Source organism: Neovison vison, chromosome 2 (assembly GCF_020171115.1).
Source record: "Neovison vison isolate M4711 chromosome 2, ASM_NN_V1, whole genome shotgun sequence".
NCBI classification, from domain to species: domain Eukaryota; kingdom Metazoa; phylum Chordata; class Mammalia; order Carnivora; family Mustelidae; genus Neogale; species Neogale vison.
The window spans coordinates 30,322,893-30,342,979 of record NC_058092.1 but is presented as its reverse complement, the minus strand read 5'-3'; the positions used below and the strand labels follow the sequence as shown (position 1 = coordinate 30,342,979).

The 20,087-nt window shown below is 41.7% G+C and overlaps 1 protein-coding gene across 22 annotated transcripts in view; it reads right to left on the bottom strand.

Annotated features, from left to right (window-relative positions):
- Positions 1–20,087, bottom strand: part of MACF1 (microtubule actin crosslinking factor 1) — a 340,165-nt gene that overhangs the window by 147,172 nt on the left and 172,906 nt on the right. For all 22 annotated transcript variants that reach the window (XM_044237864.1, XM_044237868.1, XM_044237866.1 and 19 more), the window contains 19 exons: positions 19,608–19,720; positions 19,400–19,506; positions 18,875–18,994; positions 18,628–18,723; positions 17,874–18,001; positions 17,699–17,792; positions 17,345–17,499; positions 16,272–16,548; positions 14,951–15,079; positions 14,029–14,106; positions 13,256–13,417; positions 11,145–11,249; positions 10,185–10,280; positions 9,053–9,178; positions 6,412–6,564; positions 4,298–4,452; positions 3,045–3,171; positions 2,303–2,486; positions 1,709–1,878 (listed from right to left, as the gene is read on the bottom strand). In XM_044237864.1, the coding sequence (XP_044093799.1) occupies positions 1,709–1,878; positions 2,303–2,486; positions 3,045–3,171; positions 4,298–4,452; positions 6,412–6,564; positions 9,053–9,178; positions 10,185–10,280; positions 11,145–11,249; positions 13,256–13,417; positions 14,029–14,106; positions 14,951–15,079; positions 16,272–16,548; positions 17,345–17,499; positions 17,699–17,792; positions 17,874–18,001; positions 18,628–18,723; positions 18,875–18,994; positions 19,400–19,506; positions 19,608–19,720 (2,575 nt within the window). The remainder of the gene's footprint in view (positions 1–1,708; positions 1,879–2,302; positions 2,487–3,044; positions 3,172–4,297; positions 4,453–6,411; positions 6,565–9,052; positions 9,179–10,184; positions 10,281–11,144; positions 11,250–13,255; positions 13,418–14,028; positions 14,107–14,950; positions 15,080–16,271; positions 16,549–17,344; positions 17,500–17,698; positions 17,793–17,873; positions 18,002–18,627; positions 18,724–18,874; positions 18,995–19,399; positions 19,507–19,607; positions 19,721–20,087) is intronic.

Genomic DNA, 20,087 nt, shown 5'->3' with positions numbered 1-20,087 from the left:
ATTTTCTGAAAAAAAAAATTTTCTGTATACTGAAACTACTTGAAAATAAAAAGTAAATCCAGAAAAGGAAAGTCCTTTAGAAGAGCTAAATATTAACATTTCTTGGAATGTTCTATTTTTGCAGAACAAACAGATTTCAGATGACTGCAGAAAACTAAAGTTTCAATATGAAAATTATAGGTTTATATGATATGCCTCATTTGTGAATTTAAATCCATCTCAGCCAAAGAAAATTACACTGCCCTCTCATCTCTTCTTCAAGCTTGGGAATAATTGAGAAAGGTAAGAAAAATCATTCCTCCTAATTTTGCCAGTCCTTTCCATTCCTTTAAGCTCCCAGATCAAATCTACTATTCTTCATAGAGCTCTCTCCTATGGTCCCAAGTAGAAATGGTCTAGTGATACTCTATATTTCTATAGCTATGTTTGCTTTGAAACCTGCAAGTGCTCTTGATACTATCTTATGACATCTCTTATACTGAAGGTCCTAATTGTGACTTCAACGTTTTATTCTTAACTACACCATAAGCCAAAAGCAAAGACCTTGGCTTACTCTCTTTACATGCCTATGAGCAGGTAACAAAGCCATTAATATTTGCTTATACTTCAAAAATACTACTCTACTTTTTCAGAAAACTCATTATGTATACTCTGTCATTTAACTTCCAAAGTTTTGTGATATAGTTTGGGCTCATCCATTATCTCCATTTTATAAGAAAGGAAACTAGGATGAGAGTTAACTTGCTAAAAGTCAAGTGTGCATCAGAGCCTAGAGTAGAATCTGAGTCTTCCCTTGTATTTTTTGTATGTGATGGCTGATGGCAACCACGTCACAGAAAGTAACACATGCACATCAGGGATAGAGCAGACAGCAGCATCTTTGCTAAGCAGTCTTAAAACATGTAGCCCAAATGCAGTGCATAGAACAATCTGCCAGTCTGTATGCCTTCCCAACTGTGCAGAAAACTAATCAATAGTCAGAAACACACCAGGAGCTGAAATCATGCTTTGCCATAGATAAAAGGCATCTGCAGGTTGCAGGGAAGAATTCTCAAGTAGGAATGCCATGAGTCTATTGCCTTATTTCTTAAGCCCCACATTTTTTTTTTGTAGTTTTATGGCTTTATTAACACAAATATGAGGTGCACAACAAGCTATCTGTTCATTTTCTTCACTGCACAGCCTGGCATTGGGATTGGTGACTGATGGCCAGCTGGGCTGCTCTTTTCACCATGGCTTTGTGGATCTTGGAGGAGATCTTGTGAGCTATCTCTGCACAGTGAGATTTACTGCACATCAGCAGCATTTCAAGTTCCTGGATGTCATGTACTAGGAACTTCCAGAAGCCACTGGGCAGGCAGCATGTGCTCTGCTTTCTTGCTGCTCCCATAACCAATGCTGGGCTTCTGGATCTGGCCCTTGAATCTTCTGCGCACTCTATTATCAATGCCTCTAGGTTTCCACCAGTTGTGCTTAATTTTGACATACTGGTATGACTAGTACCAGATGAATTTCCTGGACCCCTTTTTAATGCTCTTGGGTTTCACCAGAGGTCTGAGAGCAGCCATGATGCCCAGTAACAAATGGCCGCCACTTCCGCCGACAGCATCAAGGAAGAGAGGGTACAAGCTCCATATTGGCTTGTCATCCAATTCACCCTGAAAGCATTTACACTGCAGCCAGCACCCACCCTGCTCTTCAGGCTTACCTCTTGTTCTGCAATCCTTAACGCATTGTCCTGCCGGGCATCTTTGTCAGTCCTAGAACTGGCTGGAAACTGAATTCGTTTGACCAGCCGCTGTTCACACTCTTCCAGCCGTAGTCGGATATTCTTCAGCTCTGAAATGTACATCTTGGCCACAGTTTCCTCTTTGTCCTCTGTAAATGCAGAAGCACAGGGTAATATGAAGGACCACAAGAGAGGTCAACAAACCTAAGAAAAATAGATTCACCCTTAGACAGAGGGCAGCAGATCTGATATTCCACATATGAAAGCAAGACCTTATATAGGGGGAACATTTTGCCTGATCCTAAGTTCCCTGCATTGTATACTCATCTTTAAAGATCCAAACATGCAAAAGCCACAAGAAAATGCGATACGTTGATTAGCAATAATGCCTGAAATAGGGCCTCTTTGACCATGATCTGATTCTGAGAATTCATCTCTGTAAGTTTTTCCCTTTCTCAAGTTTTGAGCCCCTCAAATGGTAAAAAGGTGGTACTTTCTAGCCTTCATGAAGGTCTAGGAGAACCCTTCAGGGCTCTCAATCCACCACTCTTCTCCCTTTCCCAAGGCACAAACCATTCTCTATGGACTTCATCAGGTGCTGGAAGTGGGTTTTACAAGCCTCCACCTCTTCTTCCAAGCGCAAACGATCAGATACTGAGAAGACCAGAGAGTCACGGCTATCCTGCAAAAAATCTTCATAGTGGGCCTGGAGAGTCTTCATAACCTGGTGGCACTCCCCTGGTGCTGAGGATCGAAGCTAAAGAGAAAAAACAAAACACAAAACAAAACAAAAACAGAAGAAATTTTAATAGAATGGGACCATAATACATTCTCTATTTCTCCTTTTTATTGATGTTTAACATATACACAAATCAGGTGCACACACCATAACTGCAAACATGTTGATTTTTCAGAAACAGAACTTATCCATATAATCAGCGTTTAGATCAAGAAACAATATGACCAGTATACCAGAAGCACCCACTGTGCCCTCTTGGACACAACCCTTCATAATTTTTAATTCACCAATATTCCTCTACTACATACACACCTTATACAAGAGCAGAGTGAAAAGAAGCCTACAATCTTCGGTTGGCCAAGAAGAGAGAAGATGTCATTTATTTTCATCAGGAACTTCCTTAACCATTTAGGCTGCTGGTTTTTAGTTCCTAGGACCCCCTAATTCTGAAACATTATCCCTAACTCCACTCTACTCCCTTTGGGTAAGTGGGAGTTTCTCGGTAATGAGAAAAGTTTCCTTCTGAAAAAAGCTTGCCAGTAGCATATGAACCTGAGGTAAGGCTTTCACACTTACCTTTTCCAGGTTCCAGGTCTTTACAAGGTCCAGGTCCTTCCTCAGATAGTTCCAGGAGATAAGGCTTTTGGTGTTAACATGTAGCTGATGCCAGAGGGCCATCACTTTCTGGTAAGACTGCTCCACCCTAGAAACAACAGAGAATCTGGTGGTAGCTTTTCTTGAAACTTGAATTCTGCATTAGAGACCTTCCAGGGGGAAACTGTGATTGCCTTAGCAGAACTGGGTTTGTATACTGAACAGAGAAAGGCAAGGAATCAAATACTAACACGGCAATCTGTAGAACAAAATTAACTGAGCTATTCAAACAATCTGGACTTATCACAGTGTTATGTCTATGATGTCAGCATACGTTTGGCAGCCTAATAAATGTGATCTGTATATAATATAATCGCAAGAAGTGAGAAGATACATCCATGAAGAGAAGTAATGGAGAAAAGTAGAAAAAAAAAAACCCATCTAGAGAATTGTCGAAAAATGATAATATCAATGCTTAAAAGTACACTGCTATGGTCTATATATTCATAAAACTGCTAAGGTGTTTGAAAATTAAGAGCAACTTAAAAAGTCATCTGGCATATTAAAAATTAAAAAAAAACAAAACTGCAGTATGAAGGACCAGGGAAAATTTTTTTCTAAAGCATCCCATGCCTAATTCAATCTCAAATTCTAGACTTACAAACTCACAAATACACAGACATATTCAACACACACTACATTACCTTGAATTTCTTTAAGTCAAGAAATGTGAGATATAAAGAATAGGATGGAAAACTGGAAGCCAGGGCCTCACTTAAATAAGAGACCTTAAACCCATTAGTTTATCTTTTCCCTCTCCAAAAATCCCACTAAAATTCCAGTGATACCAAAATCAATGGTTGAAAATAACAAACTTGGGAAAATAGAACTCCAGGGTAGGTGGGTTTTATTATTAGCTTCGTGGTATACTTCAGATTTTAAAAATATGCATGTGTATGTCATTAATAAAATACAGAGAAGAAAATTAACTATCAATATAAAAATCAGTCTTCTGAATTTAACTCAAGAATGATCACTGAATATATCTCAATTGAACATAAACATTTACTGAAAAGCTACAACATAGCTCCCAGTGCAAGATCTGGTATCCTAATAGGAGGCCTTTCCCAGAAGAAACTTAAAAACTTGGCTGCTCTGTTTAAGATCAAAATACAGATTCATCCCTCCATTAGCTCACTCAGACTAAGTAGCACAATGGGCAACTGAGCAGTTACCTGGTGGCCATCTCAATGGCATCCTTATTGGGTGAGGGGATGAGGAAACAGACGGATGGCACCATTGCCTCATTCCCTGTGGGGCTGATCACTTTCCACTTGGTCCGCTGAGAATTATCTTCCAATACGCACTCATCATTCTTGCAGATGGTGATCTGAGGAGATAAACTCACAAGTTATTGCTAACAGATAAACCAACAACCCATTATGATACGGTACTTGACTCCAAGGCTATGAATTCCTTAAGAAAAAAATCATTTTTGAAATCTGTCATCAATTAGTGAGGTTTCCTGATTTTGACAAAAGGATAACCTTATAAATACGTAACACAGGAAAGGTTGTGATATCAAATACATCAATGAAGCAAGTGTTTGTTCAATGTTTATTACATGTCCAGTAACTTAGTATATGAATGTTATAAGGAGACTGTCTTAAGACCTCCAAGAGCTATCTCTCCGCATCTACAATCATTAGGGTAAAAGTTAAAGGGATATGAATAATTGCAACCTTGCTTTTGTGATATTTCCTCTTTCTCCCTTCTTGTCATTCCACTCAAATCCCCAAAAAGGTTTAAGCATTCTGAAATCATCAATTCCTTCTCTTGGGAAATAAATAACCAACATGATCATCCCTATTCTATAGACAGAAATACTGAGACACAGAAAAGTGCCAGAGAAGTTCATTCTTTTGCATTACAAATATTTACTGAGCCTAATATGTGCCTGGAATTTTGGTGGGCCACTGGACATAGAATGGTAAAGTGACAGACATGGTCTATATTCCACATATTCTGGTTGGATACAGAATTAGAATACTGTGTGAAAAATGCAATTTACCAGGGGAATGCATGAAAGGGACAATGACCCAGTCTTGCCTAGAGAGGTAAAGAAAGATTAGTTGGGACCTTGAAGCCACATTAAGAATTTAAACTTTCTAAATGGAATTCGGGAATTGTTACAGAATGTAAGAAGGGGAATGACCTTTTTTTTTAAAGATCATGCCGGGGGGCACCTGGGTGGCTGACTCTTGATTTTAGCTCAGGTCATGCTCTTAGGGTCTTGGGAATGAGCCCTGCTTTGGGCTCTGTTCTCAGCAAGGAGTCTGCTTGAGGATTCTCTCTCTCTCTCCTTCTGCCCCTACACTGCTCACATGCTTTCTCTCTCTATCTAAAATAAATGATTGAGGGGCATCTGGTGGCTCAGTAGGTTAAAGCCTCTGCCTTCGGCTCAGGTCATGATCCCAGGATCCCAGTCCTGGGATCAGCCCCGCGTCGGGCTCTCTGCTTGGCGGGGAGCCTGCTTCCATCTCTCTTTCTCTGCCTGCCTCTCTGCCTACTTGTGATTTCTGTCTGTCAAATAAATAAATAAAATCTTAAAAAATAAATAAATAAAATAAAATAAAATAAATGAGTGAATCTTAAAAAAAAAATCAAAATCATGCTAGTGTAAAGATAAAGAACGCATTGAATTGGGGAGGCAATGCTATGATCCAAGCAAAAGAAACTGATGGTCTAACTTAGTTAGGGTAGTAGCTGCAAGGACAGAAAAAACTACATCTAAGAGATATTTACTTACAAGTTGATATTGATTAGATAGTCCTACTAGTTGTAGCGGATAAGAGGGGGAAAGCCAAAGGTATTGCTCAGGTGCTACGAAGTACCATTTCTGACACCACTTAGGATATGGGGTTGGGGGGGATGATGACGCCAATCTCTGAGGTAGGGAGTAGATCAAGCCTGTAGAGTTCCACCATTTTTTTTTTTTTTAAGTATATTTAAGTTCTGGGGCGCCAGGATGGCTCAGTCGTTAAGTGTCTGCCTTTAGCTCAGGTCATGATCCCTGTGTTCTGGGTTTGAGCCCCACATGGGGCTCCCTGTTCAGTGGGAAGCCTGCTTCTCCCTCCCCAACTCCCCCTGCTTGTGTTCCCTCTCTTGCTATCTCTCTCTGTCATATAAATAAACAAAATCTGGAAAAAAAAAAAAAGATGCTTAAGTTCTAATGAAACAAAACAAAACACCTCTACCACTGGACCTTTCCCTATCATAACCCTAACTGAAGGTTTTGCTTCTCCCTTGCTTCCCTCTGTAGCCAGAGGTAACCCTTCCCTCGCCTCACCTCTATCTGCCGGTAGTCACAGATGGCCTTCACGGAAATGGTACTCTTCAGCACGTGGTCAGGACTGCGTGGCTTTAGCTGAACAATGGTTTTGGATCTCCCAACAAGGCTGGCAACAGAACTCTTGGACTGTATAAGCTGTTCCTTTTCATCCTACAAAGTGAGAAGAAATACAAAAACACATTAATGTTGCCACTCAGGGTGCTGAGTCAACAAAGAAAACTGAGTGCTCCGCTCCCTCAGAGAATGTCATTTCTCAGTTAAGTAGGGATCCGTGGTGGAGCCATCTTAGAAATACAGAGATAAAGAAACAAGGAGAGGATATTTCTGTCTTCTACCAAGTGCTTTTGTACTCAAATTGTTCAGCTTTCTCCCTGTGCTCTTTTCAATGAATCATGAAGCCACATGCAAAAATAATAAAAACAAAACAAAAAAGAACTGCCAGCTGCCAAATACAGATAAACACAGCTAACACAGGATTTCCCCAAACAAGGTTCAGAAAGCATGGAAGTTTAAGAACAATAATAACAACGTTGCCGTTGCTATTATTATTATTATAATCACTTTCTTAGTGGTAGAAGCCAGTTCTTGCCTTGTGCTTAGGAGAAGCCAGAATTGTGCTCTTTAAGAAATTTTTAAATAATTATACCTCCCAAGCTCTACTACTGATATTTCACTCTTAAATTGAGCCAAACTTTCTAGAGAAAGATCTTAGCTCTTCCACCAACAATTTATAAACCGATGCTATTGGTGAAGACATCATGACAAATGATTTAGGATTTACCTTTTAGTGTCTTGCTGTGCCACAGTCACGTATATTTGACTAGTTTGAAAGAAGTACCATGCAAAATTGAAGCTCTCAAGTCTCTGCAAACCCCATTATCTTAAAAACTAATGAACTTCTTGCCCACAAAATTGGTAGTAATCTACTACCAACTGTGTTAGAGAATAAAAGATAACTTTCATGTATTACCAGGATGTGTCAAGCCCATTTTGAGGTATAAAAAGTCCTTAGAAGAGGGCTTTCTTAGGATGGAAGTAGATGTGATGAGAGTAAAGAGTTAATAATGTTAAGAAATGCCATTAAAGAATTAAGAATATGAAAGTAAAGAAAAAGAAATGCTTAAATAAACTACCTGTGCCTGTCCCCGGGAGCATGATTGGAAGAAATACAACTTTAACTTATTAGTTAAGAAAGAGGAATGGAATATATCAGGGAGACAGCCACACTGTTCCATACTTGAGAGCTGGTCTACCCATTTCTGTTTCCTTGCAATAAAGATGTCAATTTCTGTCTAACCCACAGCCAAACATCTCAAGTTCCAGAAACCAAGTGCTCAGCGTGGTAAAAGTTCTGAAAAGAACCAGAAGCCATGACAGATGCTCCCGAACCTGACGGACAAGCTGAGGAAAAGCTGAGGAGCAGACCCAGGTGACTTCATGCCCAGATGACGCCGCCAACCCGATGCCCCTGACCTGGAGAGGAGGGAACAGAGCAGCGACCCTCGAGAAGAGAAGATATGACAACAATTGCAGAGGAGTTACCCTAAGACAGGAAGGTACTCTGTGGAAGGGAGGAGATAATAGCCAAGGATTATTATATTCCTCCTTCATACTTGAAGTACCTTCAAGAGAGACATTCTAGAGACAATATCTAAAACGTCAGGCTTTTATCCTTCATTCCAAGTTCATTAAATTAACAGATTATTTTCCCAGGTGAAACAGTGAATGTGAACCCATTCATGGGTTAATAATACCTGAAAGTGTAAAAATAATAAATAATCAGCTAATGTTCACAAATACCCAAGTCTCACTCATGAAAAAATGACGGTTTTGGGTTATTCTGGTTCTCTTACTTGTAATTTCCTACTGAAATGAGAGTTCCCTGTTTCTCATATAGAAAAGAATAATTTCCCTATTACATACTCTTCTGTCTTAATTTGTAATGTAACTGGAGCCTTGTCTTTCCAACTCTGTATAATATGCATTCAATACATGTAAATAGTCCTGCTCTGATTTTAATACCAGCATTCCTGAAAGAATAATTCATTGGAGAAAATGAATATAAAATTGAGTTGGATTAAATACTGGATACAAAATTTTTTTAAGTTAATATTGCCACATAAACTGGACAAATATTGCATTATATCTAAATAAGATTTTAATGTTATCCTTAGTTAAAATCAATATTCTAATATCTCACTTTACCAAAACAAAATTACCAAAGAGGAAAAATTTGGCTTGGGTCTAGTTCATTGGTTTGAATTCTCTTTGCATGAGAGAGTAAAAAACAATTTGGTGTCACCTAATCCCCTTCAATTCTATTTTTCATGCTATACACCACATCTTTGGTCCCAACTACTGAATTAAAATAGGAACAAGCAAAGAAAGTATGCTGAGCACAAGGTCTAGGCCATTACTTCAATAGCATACCCAAAGGAATCTTATTAGCAACTATTTTTTACAGAAAGAAAAGGAAAAAAAGAAAAAAAACAAAATTGAGGTTAAACTCTATTTGAATATGAGCCAGACAGTATAGTAATAACCCACTGCCCTGGAGCTTTCAAGGATATCAACAGCAGCAGCTGGGATGGTTTACTCTGTTTCTCAGAAGTAATCATCCCGCTGATACAACACCCACCATGGAGTCCTGGAGCAGGTCCTCGAGGCGAGATAAGCTGGTGTTGTGGTCACAGGAATATTTTCGTTTGATGGAGTCTTGGAGGTTCCTCAAGAATGACTCCAGGTCCCGGGCATCACTGAAGAACTGTGGCGAGAGGAGGGGTACCTCATGTGCAACTCATCACAACACAAGCATGTTAACCGGGAAAGAGAAAATTTGTGCAGAGCTGCCAGGAACTGATGACACTCCTGGATTAGTGATGCTGCATCACAAGGTCCACAGGAGGAGAAACTGAGGGCCTGAAATGCTACAGCCAGGAAATATCAGTGATATCAACCACAAAGCCTATGGCACCCTATAGGAAAGTCAGTTGGCTTCCCCTCCTCGGAAACACTGCTGGTGACAACACTTGCCTCTGAGGTAGACATCATGAAAAGCCTAGAGCTTGAGCGATCAAATGTTCCAATCTACTGATAAGGTTATAAAATGATCAAGAAGATTATATCATTTAGGGCAAACCCGAAGAGAGGTAACAGCTTATTTCCTCCTGCTACACTCCACTGAAAACAAGGAGTATATTCTTGAAGTTGTGATGGACTGAAAAAAGAAATATGGTCCTGATATTTTACAGCTTTTCCCATGGGAGGGTCTACTTCTCCCCTTGAAGCTGGGCATATAGGCACGTGACTTGCTTTGCCCTGACACATTAATAAATGTGACAGCAGAAGAAAGGGCTTGTGCCCTGGAGCGTGCTCTCTCTGGCTGTTTGTGGAACATAGCTACTCCATGAAAAAAGCCTAGGAGAGCCTATTAGATGCCAGAGACTTGTATCCCACCATTCCAACCTACTGTCTGACATGGAAGTCATGCCGTTTGGCACCTCACCTGCCTATCAGCCGCCTGCAGCCATCTATAAGCTAGGCAAGAATCATCTTTCCTCATCTCAGCAGAACCTAACCCAAATTACCAACCCACAGAACCAAGAGCTAGCTAAAGGACTGTTGTTCAACAGCTGTGCTTTGGGGCAGAGGTTTACATAGTACCCGTTAACTGATGCAGGTGTGTGTTTCACCCCACCTCTTCCGTGCATGGTCTTGTGTGCACATGCAGACACATAATGTGCACAGACACAAACACAAAGCCCACATACCTGAAAGTAAGCAGTATTCTCTTTCACATGCTGCTCAACACACAAGCACAGCTGCTTCATCCACTGCAACTGGGACTGGGCGGCGGCACTGTAAGCCTGTAGGAACCAAACACGCACACAAAAGGGCAGGGCTTAACAAGGTCCGCATGCAGTGTTCTCTTCCAAGCACAGCTCTGCCAGTGACAGGCCAACCAAAGATATATGGAGATACCTGACAGGCATCTGCTGAGCGCCCGCCTTCAGAAAGAGGCTTGCCTTTCATCTAACGAGGTTTACACAGAAAAGGCTTTTCCCACACTCAAACTACAGCTGACCCTTGAACAATGGAGGGCCTGAAGGCGCCGAATCTCCAAGCAGTTGGAAATCCACACGTGACTGTTGTCTCCCCAGAAACGTAACTACTAATAGCCTACTGTTGACCAGAAGCTTTACAGATAACAGTCAAAGAACACCTACTTTGTGCATTATATGTATCACAAACTGTATATATACTATGCACTTGAAATAAAGTAAGCTACAGCAAAGAAAATGTTACTAAAAAATCATAAGGAAGAGAAAATACATTTACAGTACTATATGGTATTTATTTTTTAAAAAATCCATATATAAGTGGAGCCAGACAGTTCAGACCCATGTTGTTCAAGGGTCAGTTGTAAATGATCAGCAAAACACAAATATAAATAAATCCCTCCTAGTCCTCCACTGTCTCTCTCCTCTGGGCAAAGGCACCACACCATGAAAAAATACGTTCAATAGGCATCTCTAGCTCTTCTAGTTTCTCATCATATTCTCCCCTTATTTATAGTCTTTTGGGGGCTGGGATGACAAGAGAGAGGATCCAAGACAAATGATCACTGACACTTCCTCCAAGGTGTTGCAATAGAACAAAGTTTCAGATTTGAATGCTTCTTTAATGACAAGTTCTGAGCACTGACCCCTTCACGTTCTCAAGTCACATACCTCCACGGTTTGCTTGGCTGGGTGGTTCTCAAGTGACAGCAACTCTGCTGTATCTTGTAGAGACCGAAACACATCCTGTTTCTCCTCCAGTTGCATGGTCAATTCCTGAAAATTGAATTCAGTTGCATGCAGTAAGTGCTATCAAAGGGGGAGGAGAATAAGGAAAAGGCTGTATTCCTGGCCCAACTTTATTTATTTATAGAGTTTGTTTGTTTATTTATTTATTTATATTTTTCTAAGATTTTGTTTATTTATTTGACAGAGAGAAATCACAAGGAAGCAGAGAGGTACGCAGAGAGGTGGGGGGGAAGCAGGCTCCCCGCTGAGCAGAGAGCCTGATGAGGGGCTCAATCCCAGGACCTGAGATCATGACCTGAGCAGAAGGCAGAGGCTTAACCCACTGAGCCACCCAGGTGCCCCAAGTTTATTTATTTATTTGGTAGAGAGAGACAGCGAGAGAGGGAGCACAGGCAGGGGGAGTGAGCAAGAGAGAAGCAAGCTTTCCACCAAGGAGGGGACCCGATGCAGGGCTTGCTGGGCTCAGTCATGACCTGAGATCATGACCTGAGCCGAAGGCAGACATTTAATGACTGAGTCACCCAGGTACCCCTCCTGCCCCGCTTTAAAGGAGCATTCAACACAGGGTTAGTGCCAAGATGAGAAGAATAAACAGCACATGCCAGAGCGTTTCAGAGAAGAGCAAAAATGTTAGGATTACTGGAGAATGATTCACAAAGGATATGGGACCTGGGCCAGACCTGAGGAAGCAGGGGAACACAGGATGAGCACTGGACACAGAGGAAGGAGATAACTTGACAGGTGGGACTGATTCATGTCCCCACTGGCCTAACACAGTACCTGACACACCCTTAGATCCCAATCACTGACTGGCAGGCTTTGCTCAGACTATTCCACCAGCCTGCAGTGCCCTCCACTGCCTTTAAATTCTTTTAACGGTACAGGACACAACTTAGATGCTAGCTCTTCTGTGAAGCTAGGTATGGATCCCTGCTGTCAGATCTGGTCCCTTCTTTCTAAGCACTTTCTTTTTATCTTCACCATAGCCTCATTTCTATTCTCAGACAGACTGTTTTCTATATTATAGCATCTATTCTTTCTCCTTTACTACAGAAGAATCAGATACCATTCTCCAATCAGGAGACATTTATATTTTTTAAACTATAATTGAATTTAAAAGTATCTAAATTAAGTGTTAGTATAAAAGCTTCCCATTTGCATAGAGTTTACAAAATCCTTAAAAACCTCTGAGATGTGGAAATACACTTAACAAAAATGACCCTACTTGTATTCACTGAAAAAGAGTAAAAAGTATTATACCATTCCCCAATGCTGAATTTCCCTTCCCATTTTACAGATGAAGATTTTTGATGAAAAAATTATTAAATGAACTTAAGAAAATTCAGAATTTGTGAGAAGCCAAGAGTATACCTCAATTAAATATCTAAGCCCTATACTAAGTGCTTTGCCTACAGTAGCTAGTCAATCTTTTATACAACCCTTTGAAGTGGTACTATTGTCCCATTTTATAGAGGTCCAGAGAGATTAAATAACTTGCTTAGGGTCACAGAGCCAGTAAGTAGAGAAGAATTTGAACCCAGATCTCTTTCACTCTAAAGCCTATCATCTTAAGCACAAAGCTATTCTGAAAGGACTCAACTTGCAGACTGATACTCTCTTTGTCCAAAACATTGCATTTTTTTTTTTAATTTATTTGAGTGAGAGAGAGAGAGAGAGAGAGAGAGAGAAAAGGAGCAGGGGGAGGGGCAGCCGGAAAGGGAGAAGCAGATACCCCACTGAACAGGGAGCCTCATGTGGGGCTCAATCTCGGGACTCCAGGATCATGACCTGAGCCAAAGGCAGGCACTTAGCCGACAGCCACCCAGGCATCCCAACACACTGCCTTTCTAAATACATTCTAGAGCTCAGGTTCCCCTCTCCACGTACACTTCTCACACACACAGGTGCATTTAAGCAAGAAAGTCCTTATTTCTGCCTAGCGAAATGCAAATCCAGAAATCCAAGCTCTCAACAGACTCTCTGATTTCTTCTGCTAATACATAAATATGACAGGTCTGTTGTGCTAGACTCACAGAGAAGTAATTTCTCTTGGCTGAGATGTTGGGATTGTTGTCACTCCAATCATAAGCGAGCTCCTCCTCCTCCTTCTCATTCAACCAGATCAACTCAGCGGTAGCTCTGGAGACAAATTTATGCAGGCTCTGAAGATGCCGCATCCGGAAGCTAGAAGTTTCCTAGACAAAGCAAGGATTATAAGGTTAGATTGCCAGCCTTTCCTCTGTAGAAAATAGCACATGTGACATCAAAGCAAAGAAAAATCCAGGAAATAAATTGAGCCTTGATTTTTCATCTCTGGGTGCTTCTCCATGAATTCAAATTTAATATAAGTTTGATACAGGACTCCCAGAGCCCTGGTCAATCCCAGCAAGAAATTAGAATTCACCAGGCTTTTCTGGGGCACTCTGAATAAAGAATAATCCTAGGCCTGTCCTACTCTGGACAATCTCAAAAGACAAGAATGAAGAAGAGACTGAAGAGGAGTCTCCTTCCTACTAATCTTGAACTTTTAGTTGTGGTGTCTCAAAGCACATAAGTCACTGCTTTGGTGAAACACGGAAACTAGGACAGGATTTACTTAATTAAAACTTTCTGGGGCAGTGGTTTCTGATCCACTAAGAAAATTGAGAAATGTTATAATACATATGAATAATTGCAAAGTAAGTGATATAACCTAATAAACAGACAACCAAAACAGGGCTGAACCATAAACTTTCTGAATTAGCACAGATAGTTGTTTGGAAAGAACTGGATTGTCCATAAAAAGAATAAAAGAGCCAAAACTCACCTTCAGTTTACAGTATTGTGTCTCCAACTTTCCGAGAGTTTCAACATAACTGGTACGGAAATTTTGGGACATTTTTCCCTGACAAGAAAGGCATGAAATAAAGATACGTTAGAGAAAAAGTAATTATACTATATGTACAGTGTGGTTTCAACTATGTAGGCACACAGATAGGGACTGTTTAGCTGAGATAACAACTCTGGGTCAGGTTTTAAAGCCTGGGGCAGCACTGGGTGAGGGACAGTCCCGAGGGTGGGTTGAATACAGCTGACAGATCTTGTGCTTCCAGCAACTCTGGGAGGTTTCTAGAAAAACTTACGTCTGCTGATTCCCAATTGCTTTTTTGAAGGGAAAAGTTGAAATTACAAAAGAGAAGACAGAATGAGGGAGGGAGAGACTTACTGAATAGTTTCTCCATATTAGATCTCCCTGCAGGCAGGAGGTGAAGTGGAAGGAACATGAAGTTTTGGAGTAGAGGGCCTGTATTTGGCAACTGCACTCACTACATACTGATTTTGACCTCAGTTTTCAGTATCACAATTCTTTTTAGTAAAAAGGGTTAATAAAAATACCTTGCTCTTAAGGGTATTTCAAAGGACAGAAGAGATACTTCATGCAGAAAGGGAATTTGTTGTAAACTGCTGCTCATGGTTACCATTCTTTTCCAGAGCCCCCTCATCTTATGTCTGGTTTGTTTTTGTTTTTAAAGTAGGCTCTATGCCCAGCGTGGAGCCCAATATGGAACTTGAACTCACAACCCCAAGATCAAGACCTGAGCTGAGATCAAGAATCAGATGCTGAACTGACTGAGCCACCCAGGTGCCCCCAGAGTCCCCTTCTCGGAAATAGCTGTCTGGTACACACTACTCCATTACCCGCCCTGCCTCACTGCACCCTGCCATAATGCATTCTGAATGCCACACACCTCATACAACCTGGCCTCTTTGACACTTGAGCCCAGTTCTTCCACACTGGTGTGGATATGCTGCTGTGTTTCCAGCTGCAACTCCACAGTAGGCAGGTCATTGCCCCACTCTGCTCGCTCCAGTTTCATCTGGAAAGGAAAAAAAAAAAAATACGTATATAATTGACTAAATAGACAAACAGAAAATTTTCAGGACTGATGTTGGGCAAGGGGGTTGAGGGTGGAAGACTAGGCAAGAGGACACCTAGGCCATCTCCATCATGGTCTCTTACAGAAAACATGCCAGCGTTACCCCCCAAGGAGCTGGAGACTAGACCCCACCAACTACTGCAGCAAGGGCAGCCTTCTGCTGCTGCATTACAGGATACATGCCTGAGTTTATCAGGCAGAAAGGTGTTTCCATGGCTGAAGATTAACTTTATAAACTTTAGGCCTTTTCCTTAATAGATACTCTTCATTTCACAATCAGAATGGATGTAAGAAAGAAACAGCTAAAAATGTTTAACTTCATTCATGGCATCAACTACTGACCAATGGCAGGTAATTTTCAAATAGCTTGTCTTTGGATGTTTTTATTTATTGGTACCTGGGGAATCCACCACCAGGGCATGGGAAGAATTTAAAAGAAAACAAAAGGATGGGGTGCATGGGTGGCTCAGTCAGTTAAGTGTCTACCTTCAACTCAGGTCATGACCTGAGGTCCTGGGACTGAGCCCGTGTCGGGCTCCCTGCTCAAGGATAAGTCTGCTTCTCCCTCTTCCTCCCCCTGTTCGTGCACTCATGCACTCTCTCTCTCTCTCTTTCCAATAAATAAATAAATAAAATCTTACAAATAAAGAAAACAAAAGGATTAGAAGGATAAAAAGGACAATATCGAATTTGAACCATGATCCTAGAATATGTGTGAACAGTGCCCCTAAGAACTATGAAACACAGGGAGCTGGGCTTCAACTCATGAGGTAAGACCAGCAACAAAGAGTGAAAAATCAGCTCCCCTGCCAATGAGGAAAGGTCCGAAAAGGTGACTGAGAATATGTAGGCTGCAATTTCTTCCATCAGCTCCACTTTCAGCGGTTAGCTGAAGGGAACAGACTCCCAAAGGACTTCAAATCAGAAAAGCCTATGATATTTGGTGTAGGATTTTTGAGGACTTGAGCTGATCTCACCCACTTAACATTTGAGAAAGGGGCTTGAGTCCCTGGCAGCATTAATAATTAAGAGAGTTTACACCAGGGCCGTAGAGCAACCTGACCCCTTTAGACAAGCTGCTGGATCCAGTAAACCTGAATGTACTGCATAAATATTTGGAACATACACCCACCTGCATTTCTTCTACCCAAGACAGTAGTTCATACACAAATCGAAGATTGCCTTCATCCTCAGAGGAGGAGATAGACACAAGTTCAGCCCGAGTCATGGGCTTCCGGAACCAGGAGGTAGAGGAAGAATGGGTTCCCTTGGTCAAGGGCTCTGCTTTCAGATGAGTAGTGGTTAAAGCAGAGGGCGGAGCCAATTCAAGTGACGTGAAATGGCCCTTTCGATACAAGTTTGTGCACTCTAGACGCAAGGTGACCAGCTCGTCCTGCAGGCGCATAACCCTGAAATGCAAGAAGAGAAAACAGGAAGGGGCTTAAATCTGTAACTCACTTTTTTTTTTTAAGTAGGAAGCCCAACCTGCAGCTTGAACTCACAGCCCTGAGATCAGAGTCACATGCTCCACTGACCGAGCCAGTCAGGTGCCCCTGTAATGTAATTTTTAAGATAAAATGTTCCTTATCCATTTGACAAGGATGAGATAAAAATAAAAATGAGATCATATTAGGAAAATTGTTCTGAAAAAGAAGTGTTACATGAATGCAAGTTGATATTAACATCTTTATCATTCAGAGCTGTTGAGGCAAATGCCAAATTACAGTGTTAACTGGAAAGAGGCAAACCAGTATCTGCTTATTTAACTTTTAGATAGTATAACGGACTGAACAATGGATTACGGGTCAAAATATGTGAGTCTTAGTCTTGGCTCTGTACAAACTACGTGACTTAGATGATCCTTATCCTCTCTATGGGGCTTGGTTTTCTTTTCTACAAAATGATGCATTCAATCACCAGCAGTTCTAACCTAGATATGGTACTGTATCCCAGCAGGTCACCCTGAAATACGTGTGGGTGTTGTAAGATCCCACAATGATGAGGGAATCCTATAGGTACTTAGTGGAAAGGGCCTGCAGTAAGGGGAAATTGTCCTCCACCACGAGAATTTTCCTGTCCCAAATACCTATAGTATCCCCAGTGAGCCACTAACCTCTGACCCAAGTTACAAGATTCCGAGGCTGACTCTTGATCTGTGACCCTTAGCAGTAAGCAAGCCCTCTGTCTGTGTCTCATGTTCCTCACCTAAAAGCCAGCTCTTCTAGCTGGTAGTAATTCTCATCCCGTAGGATCTGGAGGTCCACCTGCAGCTGCCTGATGAGACCTTCACATTCCTGAATGTACATGACGACATCTGACTCGCACTGTACTGGCTGTCCTGATTCCAGGTGAGCAGCATCCTAAGAGAGAAAGGGAGAATGGGCATGGGAGAATACCAGTGCCCCCAGCCACAGGGACCGAGGGAGCCAAAGGGTCACTGCACATCAAAGAGTGAGGAAGTGACACGGCTGGACTTGTCAGTTGTTAATCTGGACCATTAGAGCACTGGGTGAGAAGGGGAGTACACGGGACATGAGGAGAGAGACAGCACACACTCACAGCCTGCAGTGTATTCTTAGCTAGTGTCAGCTTCTCTTCACAGTTCAAAGCACCATTCTGGATTTTGTTCGCAATCTGTAGCAGCAATTCCAGCCTATATAAGATAAAAACCATAGTCACAAGCCAGCTCCAAGTGGATAGGTAACATCAGGTCGCCTTCAGACTCTAGGCCCACCTCTCCACAGCTGGGCGAAGTGACTTCTCTCGCTCCAGCATCTCAATGATGAGCTTTCCCCACTCTTCCTCCACATCATTTGGGTGATAACCTTGAGGCAGTTTAATTCGGCCAAATTCTATCCACACCTAAAAAATCCCAGAGACAACAGTTTATTCCAAAAACACAGCCATGCCCTCAAGCCCAGTTTTATGTATTCTTGCTACCTCACTCTGCTTCTCCACCCTGCTGCCCACTGTTTCTCCCAATAAGAGGAAACAGCGGAATTCTTAGCAGTTTCTCAACCTGAGAAGAGAGCTGAGAAACCACCTCCAAAATACAGAGACTACTGCCTGTTCTAAATCTTTCCATTCCTTCTACATTTTCCATGAATCCTCCTGTCCTCTCAATAACTCCCCTTCCGGAAACACCCAATGCCCTAATCTATGGTTTCAAATGCTCTAGGAATCAAAATGCGAAAGGAAGTCTCTTTCTCTTCCATCTTAGCAAAACAATTCGCTTCCTTCTGAAAAACAGAAAACTCATTCTGAATAAATGTATGCCATTTTTCAAAAGCCTCTTCAAGAAATACAGATGGCTGATACTGCCCCTTTACCACAAACTTTCAAGACCGGCCTAAAAGTGAGGATTTTTGTCACCCTGAGAACATTGCTATTAATGCAGGTTGGGAAGAGGATGCAGGCCATCTAACAAAGAAGTAACAATAGGGCAAACCAACACACCCCAAGAATCCGCAAAGGATAAGCTTCCTTACCTCTAATAATTTATATAACTCCTCAATTCTTCCTTTTTCTCTCTCCTTGGCCAGAATTTCTGTTTCTTTGAAGTGTATATATTGGTTATAAAGTGCCTACAAAATTAATCTTTGGTAAATGAATGGACAGGTATAAGCAACCTGACCCACCTTTTATCCCACCTCACCCAGGAGCCAGTAACAACAAGCTCTGAGACTTAATCCCAGGAATGAATTTATAAAAAACAACTTAAGTCCATGACTTTACCTTTAGTTCTACAGGGTTCTGGGGGAAAGATTTATCTGACATCAGTATTGTATGCTGTTTGATCCAGGGAATGAGGGAGTCCACTCGGCTTTGGTATTCTTGCCACCTGGAGTCTACTTCCTATTGCCAAAAGGTAGATATCACACACCTTCTGGTTAGCGGTACATAAAACAATCACAGGAGGCAGTAGCTTAGGCCACCCCAAACCACATAAAATCCCCTTCCTCTAATGGCTACTCAGCCTAATGCTTCAAGTCCCAGTTTCAGAGCTCCTCAAGGGCTCTCAAGAGGGGATTCAATTTCCTGACACTAGAATAGTCTATGCGGGATGCTACAAAATTAGCAGCATCTGGATTCGTTCCCAGAGACCAAAGACAAAGATCACGTGTGAAGAGGATGTGGATTCACTTTGCTCTGTATAAACGCGCTATGCATAGAGTGAGTGCTGGAGAAATAAGGTCTAATCAGTACATTCCACCCAAACACATAGAAGTCAGAAGGTATTTTGGGAAAGTGTTCTTGTACCGTAGCACTGATCCCTTCTCCACCCTCAGGGACTTTAGGGAAGGCATCATAAATTGAAGACACGTAAGTGATCACAGACTTTTCATCTGGAGATGGCACATCCACATCTGAGAGAGAAAGGATAAGAAATTGCTCAGTCAGTACCGATGAAACTGCCAGGAGGACAATTAATATAAGGCAAACATACTCAACTCTGGCCAGGTCTCACCTTCAGCGTCCAGCAAGCGGGTAACCCCCAGTCTTTCTGCCACTTCGAAAGCCTGCTCCAAGTTCTCGCGGTTACTTTGGATTTGTACCCTCTCCATATCCACCAGATCAGGTCTGTAAAAGTTCACGAAGGCACATGAAAGGCCACCATCTATCTGTACACCACATATGAGTTCACACTAAGTAAACCTCTTAGAAGTACCCGGCTGGAATATGCTGATTGCATTAGAGAGAAAGCAAGAGGTTTAGAAAGGTGCTCATCGCATTTTCAAGTACATGCCAGGAGCCCAGCACTCGCTCATTCTAAACACACACAGCAGGTAGGCTGGATTTCAGGGGAAAGGAATCATAAACTAGTAGAGTAAAAACTGGCATGTGTTTCTGACCACTATGAATGCAGTAATTTTGATTTTTGTCAGCAAAATTCCTATCTTCCTAACTCTCACCCTGGCCACCTGTTGTTCCTCATCCACTCTAAGCA